Here is a 13314-nt window from a genome sequence, read left to right as displayed (position 1 = left end):
CGTATCTAGTGAGTCCCTCGATAGCCGCGTCAAAGTTCATATGTAACACTGATGGAACAGAAGCTGAATAGGTGTGTGTATATATCTCTACGGTATCGCATCAAGAGGAAGTATTCGAAACTAAGCACCATTAAAGAAGTTACATCATTTTACAACCCTTAAATGTTTATTTAGCAAATTGAAGCTTTTTTGTACGTTACAATAAATAGTTTCTGTAAAATTTTAAGAGAGAGTTTCAAATAATGCTTTTAATATGAAAGACATTTGTGTAAGCTAATTTATTATTCCACACTTGCATTTATTACCTAAAAATACCAATTAGTGTTTCACAATATTTGTTCGTACTTGATTGTTTCATTAAGGTTTTGGAATGTCGATGAGAGATTCGAGAGTCGTTAGTCAATTTATAAACGAAGAATTCTCATTTCTCCGAGACGAAATGGAACAAAATGAAGAGGAAGAAATCAATAGACCTGCTACATCTGAACTCAATGTTCAACCCCCAGTGTTACAAAGTGTATCTCCTAATGAACAAGAAACTTGTGTGCAAAACTCTTCGCCTTTGAACGAACGAAGTGAGGCTACCTTAATAGAATTTGCTATGGAGCGTTCAACTGATGCAAATACAGATTCCTATCAGTGTCCTGAAATTGGAGAACTTAGATGTTCACATCTGACGGATACACAGTGTAAATCACAGCCCGTCTCTCATGATCTCGAAAATAACCCTATTGATGGCAAAAAGGAAACTGCAACATCTGCGAGGGTAGCATCTGTAGACAGTGGTTTAGGTCTAAATCCTATCTCAGATGACTTGCCTTGTGATCAGGTTAGTGCCAGTCTCCAATCCAATGCATGTTTTTCTGCCTATAGCTTGTCCAGCTAAGTACTCAGTGTGATCAATAAATTTGTATGGTAACATCATATAAGCATTATTTGTAACTGATTCTGAATTAATATGGTGGTTGTGAGTGCTTGGAGGGGTTGCTGTGAAAAACCCGAGAACAATATTTTATTAATATATTTTATTTCTTACTATTTGTGAACGCATAATGGGTTACTACATGTTGCTATTTATGCTAGCAACATTCAGAAATCTCACAGACATTGTGTTTATTCCCTATGTATACTAACTGCTGTTGAAAGACCCAAATTTACGCTTTAGCTATCTTTACCACTATCTTTATGGCCTTGAAAGTTGGCTCTCATGATGTAAAATATACTTTTAGCACTTCACTGAAGCTATTTTTTAGACATTATTGTAACCAAGACTTTTTTGTTTGCAGACAAATTCGACAAATGGAAGTGTGCAAATGCGACCTAAAATTCCTCCCAATCACAATGTTGATTGCACTAATGCTCCAGACAGTGAAGATGAAGAAGGTAGTTGTTTATGGAAAATTGGTCATGTTAATGTGCGACCCTTTAATACTACTACTTGTGTATTTGCTCAAGCTCACTGTCTCATGAATCTGTTACAGTCTCTAAAATTTATTCTGAAAGTGTTCGGGCTTCTAATTGGATTTTTGTTGGTGAAGATGAAACTAGTGAAAGTCTGTCGGAGTCACCAGGTGAAGATAAACATAAATATACTAGTTATGCTCATGCATTTGCTATATTCTTGTTATATTATTTCTATATTCTTGTATATTATTGCTATATTCTTGTTACAATAGAAAATAAATTATTAACAGTGTTTATTTGATATTTGAAGCCACGCCTTCAGAAGAGATTGAGAGTAGTGAGACAAGCAACTTGGAAGATGCAAGGAATTCCCAAATGAGTTGTGAATTCAAACCTTATACGCGGTCTTATAAACAAGTATCATTAAAAAGAGTTGAACGACAATCTAGCACGAAAACATTTGCGAAAACCCAAGCTAGTGAAGTTTGTGAGTATGTTTTGCAAGCTACTCACATGAGTGGCTGTGTGGACATACTACTGTTTATGTGAACATATTAACGTTTGTGTAGACATACTGTTTGTGTTGACGTACTGATGTTTGTGTGAACATTTCGGTATTTGCGTGGGCACATCGATCTTTGTGTGGTTATATTGGTGTTTGTGTGACATGCAGCTGTTTGCGTAGACATACGGTATTGGTTTTGGTACAGACTTGGTGATGTTTTTGTGAACATGCTACTGTTTATGAGCATGCTGATGTTTGTTTGGACATATTGACGTTAGAATAGACATGGCTGGTGTTTGTGTGAACATGTTGGTGTTTGTGTGAACATGCTGGTATTAGTGTGGACATGCTGGTGTTTGTGTGAACATGCTGGTATTAGTGTGGACATGCTGGTGTTTGTGTGAACATGCTGGTATTAGTGTGGACATGTTGGTGTTTGTGTGGGCGTGTTAGTATTTATTTGAATATATTTGACACACAGTCGCTACGCTAATTATAAACATTCATATTACGAATAAAGGCAGATACAAACGATTTTGCGCATGTATCAAAAATTGTTCATAAGAAAAACGGTACATACAATGTTTGTACAAAGATGCCGTAAGTTAGATTTTGTATTTGCATCCTTTATTTAATATAGTTGATAAAAAGCGAAAAGCTTCTAGTGATTGTGAAAGTTTAGAAAGAGGCAAGCATTATTTGAAACGAAAATGGCAATAATAAAAAGCTTGATGCTGGTGAAAAGATGATGAGTGTTGCCCGTGCATATAACTTGAATCGTTTTACTGTCGGTATGATTTACAAACAAAAAGACCATATTTTGGAGCATGTAAAAAATGCAGTGCTGATGCAATCCACGATCATTAGCAAGAAAAGCAGGAAAGTCTTTAAAGAGATGGAGAAACTCCTCTGAAGAAGTGTTCTTTAAATGTAGCAAAAACCAATTAAGGTTACTTATACAAGCCTTAAACATACATTTCGTACAAAATAACTAACTGAGAGAAAACTTACGAACAAATTCGCTTAACAAATGGCCATTTGGAATGTATCTTGTTTGTAAGTTGGGGAGCATCTGTTGTTGCTTAAGTGTGAGCATATATATTACCTTTTGCATGGATATCACAAGTCAGAAAATACTAGTTAATGCGCTACTATATTACCAGCTGCCGAAAAAACAGTCACCGTTGAGAAGCCTCCTGGAAGTGCCAAACTTGGGTTTCACATTAGCGGTGACTATCCCACAAAGATAGAACTTATTGATTCAGGTAAATGAATTTTCATGATCATCCTATGGCATGCGGTGGGCCTTGAAGTTGTGTTTAGTGCAGAACATTGTTGACATAAGTGCTAGCTATAATATATATAGCTATATAGTGCTAGCTATAATATATATAGCTATATAGTGCTAGCTATAATCTATATAGCTATATAAGTGCTAGCTAGCTATAATGTATATAGCTATATAGTGCTAGCTAGCTATAATATATATAGCTATATAGGCGCTAGCTAACCACCATATGATTACTCTCTTCAGGCAGCATCGCTGAGCAGAAAGGCCTTCAAGTTGGAGATGTCTTGCTCGCTGTCAATTTTGAAAGTGTGCTACCCAAAACATTGAATGAAATAGTTGAAATCCTCAACCAAGGTAAGTCTCGTTTTCATGCATGTTTTATTTACAAGTGCTTTTACTTGAACTTATTTATATTTATTTTTCAATGTTGTATTGTTGAAAATTACTTTATATGTTGATAAAAATATCTACTGATATTTTACATCATCTGTGAAAGACTTGTATATAGAGGTGATCATTGGTTGAGGTTTGACTGTATTTGGAATAAATTTGAGCTATTCCTACTAACAATCAGCTCCTGTAATTTCTGTAAGTGCAGAACAGCGAGCGATTGTAATCTGGCTGCATTGATCTATAGTTTTAGTTATTTCCTTGTGTTAACTGCTCCTTAAGTGTTGTATTTGACATTATTTTTTGATTCCATGGATTTTAATACAACTAGTAGTACAGAGAGAGTCGAGTGTGAGAGAGAGTCGGGTGTAATAACTAACTGCACAACTAACCTGAAGTGCAGCAAGGTGGTCAATTGGTGCAGGAGGTAGAATGTTGGTCTACTAAGCCGAAATTCGGGAGTTGTATTTCTGTTAAAAGCAATCTTGTTTCCTAACCACTAAGCTTGGCTTCGAATGGACAGACATGACTCTAATTATGAGGCGAATCCCCGGAGTTACCCAGGTATTAAAATACAGCCTATAAACTGAGGCAGGTACTCAAATCCTAGCTTACTAAAATTAATCAACGACAACTACATTACCTGCCTCAGTTTGTAGGCTGTTTTTTAATATGTAGTTGCCGTTGATTAATTTGAGTAAGCTAGGATCGGTATTGCTAAACTTACCAATAAAAGCCGTAAGAGCAAGCTTTAGTGACGTTGCGTGGAACGCAGAATCGCTATGCATATTTTTGCCCAGATAATGACTCATATCGCCCAATAAATCTATTGTATTTCGTGTAGCTTAATGGGCTAGTTTGTCCGCTTGTGAATGAGAGGTCCTGAGATCAAATCTTCTGCGCTGCGGATTTTTCATTGCTAGATTTCAATCGCTGTAGCTGGACAGACAAACGACAAACTTTGAGATCTATATATATATGGGTTAAGAAAACCGACCAGAAAGATTTTCTATTGTTTTCATTTGTTTAGAGAGTGAATGTAGGGCAGTTTTATTTGGGCTGCCTTCAGTGTCTTCAGGTTTAGCTATTGTAGAAGGGCTTGATAAAGACAGCCATAGAGATACTTCAAACCAAAAAGTTAATGCAACACATCGCTATACATGATCAACACCAGTTTTCTCCTTACTGATGCATTTGCAAGAGTGTGACAGGTTTTTCTCTTTCATCCGTGAATGAGTGTTTGTCACAGATCTTGAGTCACGAAACCATGTGAATCATAGATATATCATTGTAGCTGAGGGTTCACTGACTATAGAGCTATGCAAGGAGTCGTCGTTATCACTAATGACTGGAGACCAAAATGGGGCATGCACTGAGCTCTACGCTGCTTACATGTACAGGCTAGTAAATTCAACGCTCAACCTCTGGAAGAAGCGATGGTTTGTGCTCAAATCTGACAACTGCCTCTACTATTACAAGCAGAAGGAAGTAAGTTAGCCCATTCTTATCAATCATTATATGAGTAAACAACAGGACCTAATCGATAACATTCCACAGTCATCTGTTATGAGGCAAGTGGGTTCTAGGCTGTTGTTCATTTTCTTACATGGCTACTGATGCCCTCATCACCACTCCCCAGTTCCATTAAAGATGGACTGGCACAAAATCTTAGTATATTTTATTAGAAAGTATAGGTACTGTTCTATCATTTGCGATTGTTTTTGATGTTTGAGGTGATTCGACAATCAGGATGTTCCAATATTAAAGTCGATAAAACCTGATCACGGTAAAAATGCTCAGATCAAGCGATTGTGATTATGATGCATATAGTCGCAAAGAGACTAAAAGAATAGAGACGAGTAACGCTGCAACTTGAACACAATAGCCGATACCAACTATAGCAACGATAGCTACTAGTGATGTCATTTTGCACGTATTTTTCTTTGGAGTTTTTTTAACCGCTATCAAGTTTTGTCTATGTTAATCTTGAAACATCCTGGCGATCGGGTCACTTCAAACATCAAAAACAATCGCAAATGGTAGAAAAGTACCTATACTTTCTAATAAAATCAATAAAATTATGTTCAAGTTCTTCTCATGGTTCATTCATCATGGCTGCTCTTCAGTTTTCAATTTTTCTGTTTTCTAAACTTTCAATTTTATGATAACAGTTTGTATGATAGCGCTACAACTGTTGATGGCCACGTTGTATACCAATAATATTTGTTTAAATATGAGCTCTTTGGCAAGCTTCAATGGCTACTGTTTACTCATTCTATTCACTAAAGTTCAAGATGCGCTCTGTGACCTTTTCTACTGTCCTACAAGCGCCATGAGTCATCTCTCCATTTAAGCTTGGTGCAAGTAATTCCATTTGAACCATTGTCTACTTCCGCACCTCTACCAGTAACTACTCTCATAAATTGCTGTTGTTAATTAACCTCTACCGCTCATTTCTACTATTAACTACTTTCAATAGCCGATATTGATAATGAATTCTAGTTACATTTGTTATCTTCTGCCTCATACTATAATTTATTATGTACTGTTACGGCTCCTGTTATTGTCACATAGTACTTTCCATCACTAAAACCAATAACTAACAACGCAGTGGTGTGCCACAGAAATTGGACCCCTTTGTTGGAAAACTAAATTTCGCATTCACAACATCGTTACACATTTAGCTAACAAGCATAAATTATATATCAAATTATCCTAATTTAAATAAATTTAAATAATAAATCCTAATTTTCCCCAATTTAAAATATGTAAAGCAGAACGTTAAAAACTTTTTGAATGATTATAGTGACCTAAGTTGAACTACTTCAATTCTCGCTAGATCAGGACAATAATCTGTACACATATGATCACACTACGGAGTTTTTATTTTAAGCCATATCATATCAACACCTTTTAAACACAATGGGTGGTCCTCAAAAAAGCTGTAGTTGGCCATCCATTGTTCCTAAAAAGTGCCTGACACCATCCGGGCACCCTGTCTTTCTGAAACTTCCTTGTGGTGATTATGTGGTACCAAGCAGCGATAAGCATGAAGGTAAGCTCTGTCTCGACTTCTCTCTGCTTATTTGTCAGGAAACTATGCCAAATATTTTCAGTATGATTCAGATTTGGGTTCTGAACTCGCCAATGAAGCTGTTTAATCAGCAACCAATTGAACTCACCAATGAAGCTGTTTAATCAGCAACCAATTCCTTCACGTTTTGCTGATACTTGGCAAGAGCTGTTTGTCTAGGGCGTTGATGTATTTTGCATTCATTGTGCCATAAACAACCATCACCACGCCGTTAATGCCATTGGCAGATAGGCTGCCTATGCTGCCACAGATCATTTGGGACGTAAACTAAACTCTTCACCAGCTTGTTACATAAATGTAGCCAGAATTATCCTGTATGGTAACTTTTTGGTTCACTCCCAAATGGAACTTTTTTGTAGTGCTCTGCAGTCTGATCACAATACTCGAGTCCAACCAATATCTTTCTTGCTTTCTTTCAGCGATAGCTTTTTATGAGCTTTCTGCTCAATGTTGATGTAGAGAGATGAATCTCAGTGGACTCTTGCCAATGTTTGTTTGGTTATGTAATGTTTAACTTATGGTTTACCTATGATGTTTTTATTGACTTTTGATCATCTCTATAGAGCTGGCTTTATGTTTTCACTTTGCTTTTTTTTACTGATTCCGTCTGCTGGTATTATTTTAGAGTTGAAGCAACGTTTTTCAACATGTTTAGCTTGTTTAACAGAACTGAGTTTCCCTCACTTGTTCAGTGCAGTGTAACACCATACTGTTGTTCACCTAGTCGGAACAAAGTCAAACCTATCAATATGAGTCTCTTGTATTGAATCATGTCTTTGTGTTCGGGGTTTTGCGAGATATAATATGTTTAGGAATGCACTCAAAACAAAAATTCTGGATTACCGTATTTATTTGTATCACATTTAGAATCTAAAAACTAGCAGTTATAACCTAGTGATATATAAGTCAATCACTCACTATCAACTACAGTATGTTCAGCAGTGCGAGTAATGCAGATTTGGAGTTGTGCACCCACCGTGTAACTATGCGATAAGTGTTCTCATGTACATTTGCATGTTGTGGAGTAACGCAGGCGCTTTGTAAAAGAAGATGAGGAGTTCTGTAGATGCCAGATTTTATAGCACCCTGTCTCGCTTTGTGGCACACTTTCAACATAGAAACAACTGAAGTGTGGAAATGTTTAAACTGGAATAGCTTGTGTGACCTTTTTTGCGCATCATTTTCAAGGGCCGCTTTCATCTTTACAAGCATGAAATATTCGATAGAAAATCAGTGAATAACAAACCTCGATTGACTTGTGGGTTTTTTCCGTTTCCAACCTTGCAGATTAACTGCATCATAGAATCACCTATTGTTCCGGTTTTTGGAAAATTGCTTCTAATCCAAAATAGGATGAGATTTTCCAATCTACACATAATTTATGCGTTTATTTGCAGTGAAACGTTATGGGAGATGTGGAAAATTTGGTCAATAAACAAGGGGTGTCCAGTTTATTTGGCACACCACTGTAATTGTTGATTTTTTATCCATGCTTAGTCGGCAGCATGCTATTTAATTCATTGTGCGTTTGATATCATCACTTGTTCTTCCATGCTTTCACAGAGCAAGGAGATTCTCGGAGCGATTCCTTTGGCTGGTTACACCGCACAAAAACCGGTTGATGTGAAACGGGCTCACTCGATAAAACTTATGCATCATACCAAGACCTATGTTCTCGCAGCAATCGATGAAAATGAATGGCAACAGTAAGTATCGCCGAGATGTGCACAATCTTTTGACGAGGCAATAGCCTGGCCTGCACTTGATATCAACAATTCTTAGATAGATAATTTCAAAACAAGTTCTGACCATGTGAGCTTTGATAGAATATGTCAAAAGGTCAAGTATGACTAGCCACACAAGTGATTGCCACGTCGTCTTGCTCTGCTACTGCCGTCTTTATATATATTATTGAAGATGCAATGAGATAAAAACATCGCTGCTTAATTATTGCATGAATCTGGCATAGACTCTTCCTCTCATAGTCAAGTGACCATGAATATGAGTTTAAAATCTCTTTTATTGTCAAAGCATTTACATACCGGTAGTTAATCTTGACACGCATTACGATCAGTGGATAAAGGGTTATCCGATGTTTACTGCCAACCCTCTTTACATGTAGATTTTTCAACCAAAAAGTTCTGGCAAATGCTTCAGTATATCTGAATGATATACTGGTATATCATGAGTGATAGTGATATATCGTCTATCACTCACTATATGATATCATGATATCTTATAGTGATATAAGTGATATAAGCAATCCACAACTAACAGTTATAGAAAGCGGATTAGCCGCAGGAGCTGAACAGAATAAAGTAACTACATGTATGTTTGTAGCTGTATTGCTTTTCATTGACCGCATAATTTCCAAACCCATAAGTAGTTTTGTTCTAGTAGTTCATGTACAAGCACCTTATGATGAGTCACCAAATCACCAGCCTTCATAACTACTATCCACTGATTGGATTTCCCAACAACTGTAGATCCTGATTGAGGTCGGATCACACTTGATTTTAATGACACACCTTCAGGTTTTTCCCATGCATAATTGTTGGCTTATAGAATCCACTGGTATGCCTTTTACACCTATTAGCTCTAGTATTGGTCTGCATAATGGAACTTTAATGTAATGATTTAGATAAAAGATGTACCTTGGTACGGTGAGTACGGTGAGTACTGAGTAGGGTTATTTGTATATGCACTTATTTGTTCTTATCACAACAGCTCTCCTGGGTTGGAGCATCTGGAAAGCTTTCAATGTTTTTGTTGCTTGCTCTGTTATCTCATGCTATCTCAATGTCATATCAGATCATTATTCATAGCTCAGCCTGGCCATTCCATTTATTTTGCTGTGTCGATCAGATTGTATCATCAAGTTATTTTGTCAATTCCCTGACTGAGGCATCTTTGGCATCATGTATGCGTGTCCTTATTTTCACAGCGTATTCTAGTACAGTAGGCACTCCTACAACGTAAATAATCCGTCCTGGAAACATATATGTTATATACGGATTTTACGTTATAAGAACAGTACAATGCATTTAAACTGTCTAATTCGTTCCAAGATCTTCCCAAACTCATCCCTTTGGCCATGCAAAAAGGAAAAACTTGACTTAACTTTTTAATCAATGAGCTGTATCATAACTGCTGTATTATTGGTTTGCATCGGCAACTTTTTTCTTTTTTCTGATCCATTTCACTGGTTTTATAGACAATGATTGCGGTAATTTTACAATAAGTTGGTGGGGTGTGCTCATCTTCGATGTTCATTTTCAACAATTTGCTTATTTTTTCTAAACGGCAAAGTCTATTCTGCAAAGTTAAACTAATAACAAATATTTAATATGTCTAGAATAAAGCTAAACAACAAAATAGTTTTACTATAAAAATGCGGCACTACCTGTTCCTTGTCTATCTGTATTCAGGGTCAAGGTTAGGATAAAAGAGAACTTTTGACGATACTCTAACTCGCGACATTCAGAATAGTGGACCGACACTGTAACACCTGCACCAATCGATCGTCTTTGTATTTATTAACAATTGCGCATCTACCCTATTCTCTGTTTTGTCGACTCATCTGACGATCTACTAAGACGAACTAGGATGTCATGGATGGAAGTTTTATATACAGTAGAATATATATTTATATATATTTCTAATAATTTTTAATATATTATATAAATATGTTTTATATAACGTAGACCTTCTATAAAGTAAATTCCAGATAACTTAAAAATTTATGCAAAGTTTTTGCTTTGCACTACGTAATAAAATTCCATATAATGTAAAGTGTCAAGTAGGCGCAACTGCTCAAATTTGATTTGAGTTGTAACATCTCGCCACATTTGTGAGAGAAAAAAGGACGTGTGTTTAGCGTTATATCTATTATATATACAACCTTTATGACATTTTAGTTCGTCTTGATAGATCGTCAGATTTGCCAACAAAACAGAGAATAAGTAACTGCGCAATTGTACATAAATACTCAAAAGCAATTGATTGGTGTAGGTATTACAGCACCAGTCTAACAATCTGAATTTCATGAGTTGGGAGTATTGCTGAAAGCTATCTTTTATCTTAACCTTGACCCTTAAATACAGATACACGACGAACAGGTAAACAGCTCTCTTTTTATAGTAAAAGATATTTTTGTTTTGCTTTATTATAGACTTATTAAATATTTGCTATTAGTTTTACTTTCCGAAATAGACTTTGCTGTTTAGAAAAAAATTAAACAATCATTGTCAATAGACATCGAGTATGTGCGTTCTCCATCAACTTAATGGAAATAACCGCAAATCATAATCTACAAAACCAGTTAAATTGATCAGAGAAAGGAAATGAGTTGTCGATGCAAACTAATAATGTTACAGTTACGATACAGTCGACTAATTAAAAAGTCAAGTCTAGTTTTTTCTTTTTGTATGGCTGAAGGGGTGAGTTTTGAAAGATCTTGGAACGGATTAGGCAATTTACAGGAATTTTGCTATTCATATAACTTCCTATAACATATATGTTCCTAGAACGGATTATTTACGTTGTAGAAGTGTCTACTGTATAATAAATGCAATGCTATGCGCATGACATTTTTATCTCGCAAATGCGACGAGATAGATTATCATTCAAATTGAATCTGAGAACTCGCCCAACATGACACTTTACATTATATGGAATTTGTTTGCGTAGTACGAAGCAAAAACCTCACACAAATTCTCCACGCTATGAGCCTCTGCTGTATAGGAAATGTGAGCGGTAATCATTATTCTTGAGTACTGTTAGTTTTGATACCATTACACAGGATTTTTATAGAGTCAGTAAATGCCAAATTCTCTCTATCTGATAAAACAGGTCAACTGTCAAACCTGGGCTTGTCTAAAACTTGCAGTACAAAACCATGCGGCAAAGGGTGCCAAACGCATAAGTCCTGTACATATAACCTTGAAAGGGCGGTTATGATATTTTATTGGAATGTTTTTTGCACAACTGCCTTGTGCATTGTCTTTGTGCGTGCGAGTATGATAGATATTTTATCAGTATACCGCCCTTATGCATGGAGCAGCCATGAAGACAATCGGTGAAACTTGATAATGTAGTTATTGTCAGCCTGTTTACAATCTAGGTTGTACATCAGAGTCGGCAATAGCTATGTGATTGTGAACGCAACCCATGGTACTTGCAGGTGGCTGAAGTTGCTGACGGAAGCCACACAAGGCCAGTCTACCATGGACAACTGGCTGGCTGTTACAGCCCACCATGTCAGCCTGCCTGCCCTTTCTATCAAAAGCATTGACTGTGATGGGACTTTGTACAAGATGGGTGGTAAACACAAATCGTGGAAGAAGAGGTATTGCGTGCTCAAAGATGGTTGTCTTTTTTACTACTGTGATATCAATTCGCGCTCTGCCCAAGGTGAGGATTATTTTCAGCCAGTACTGCCTTGTTTGACTTAAACAATTTTGCCTGCAATCTCTTTAACTGTGCTGTAAAACCTTGACGTCTCACCCTGTTGTTTTCTGTAGATTGGCCGCTCAGCATATTCTCCAATTGTACCATTGAATGTTGTCTTTCCATTTCCATTTATTTGTTTCACGGTTGAAACATTGCTTGTTATCTGTACCACAGCACCTGTACTATTTAAAGTTGTGCATGCACGTTTGAAACAGATGCAAGCTGAGACAACTCTCAAATGGCACATATTTACTGCAGGCTTCTTCAACTTTGCTTGATAGCGTGACCATGGGCGTGTTTTATCTTTCTTTTTATGCTCTCAGGTATGGCCCATCTCCATGGTTATACTACTATTGAAAATCCAAAGTCTAACAAGAAGAATGCTTTCGAACTGGCTCCACCTGAGCCAAATATGAGAACTTTTTATTTCTACACAGATACGGAGATGGAAAAAGAACGGTACGTTAACCATTTGTGTATTTGGCTTAACATGCATCTGCTAATCTTCTTCTGATACCTTTATAATTGTTTTTACACTATATTGTGTTTAACTCGTGCCAAAAATGTTTATTTGACTGCCCAAAATTTCTATTGTAGATGGTTGCGGTTCATGAAATTGTCCATTGGACGATGGGTTCAGGTGAAAGATTGATGCTATTTCTTTTTGATCGACTAGTTCAATATATTTACTCTATATGCCCTTAAGCCTACCTCAGAAAATCTGAAAAAGTTCAAAAGGCATTCAGAAAGAACTTAACGGCTAAGCTCAATACCAAAATGATATGCAATCAGCAGATTACCCTTAATATTTATCTAGCTTTTGGTGCAGTTTCTCCCGTATCATTTGCACCCATCATCAATTATGCAACATTGGCATTTATATTGCCTTCAGAATGTCCAGTCATGTATAGAGATATCGCAATTGGCGCAGATGTTCACATAAGCTGTAAAGCGTTTTATGACTATGTTATAGTCATATCTATGGCTTCAGTAGCCATCCTTTACCTCATACTGCTGCTACAGCCTTCATTTCTTATATGCCGATTGTCAAACATCTTACAATATCTATTTTTTGTTTACCTCATATAAATATTCAATTAATGTTTGAATATGGTTTCAATCCCATTTATTTACTTTTATTTAATAAATGATACCTACAAGTATTCTCGCTAACCTCGC

General features: G+C 36.5%; 1 protein-coding gene across 2 annotated transcripts; it reads left to right on the top strand.

Annotated features, from left to right (window-relative positions):
• The first annotated feature begins 42 nt into the window (after positions 1–42).
• Positions 43–13298, top strand: LOC137385501 (uncharacterized). 2 transcript variants are annotated; one of them, XM_068071973.1, is made up of 12 exons: positions 43–71; positions 363–829; positions 1287–1383; positions 1482–1571; positions 1715–1891; positions 3073–3174; positions 3444–3554; positions 4885–5078; positions 8248–8390; positions 11867–12096; positions 12459–12594; positions 12733–13298. In XM_068071973.1, exons 2-12 carry the CDS (start codon positions 371–373, stop codon positions 12785–12787), a joined length of 1794 nt encoding a protein of 597 aa, XP_067928074.1. In that variant the 5' UTR covers positions 43–71; positions 363–370; the 3' UTR covers positions 12788–13298. The 2 variants fall into 2 exon arrangements, with proteins under 2 accessions (XP_067928074.1, XP_067928073.1); XM_068071972.1 differs by lacking the exon at positions 43–71 and adding an exon at positions 134–268.
• Positions 13299–13314: the final 16 nt, after the last annotated feature.

The sequence above is a fragment of the Watersipora subatra genome, chromosome 1, assembly GCF_963576615.1.
Source record: "Watersipora subatra chromosome 1, tzWatSuba1.1, whole genome shotgun sequence".
In the NCBI taxonomy this organism is placed as follows: Eukaryota; Metazoa; Bryozoa; class Gymnolaemata; order Cheilostomatida; family Watersiporidae; genus Watersipora; species Watersipora subatra.
The sequence above is the reverse complement of the archived record's forward strand: the minus strand, read 5'-3'. Positions and strand labels throughout refer to the sequence as shown.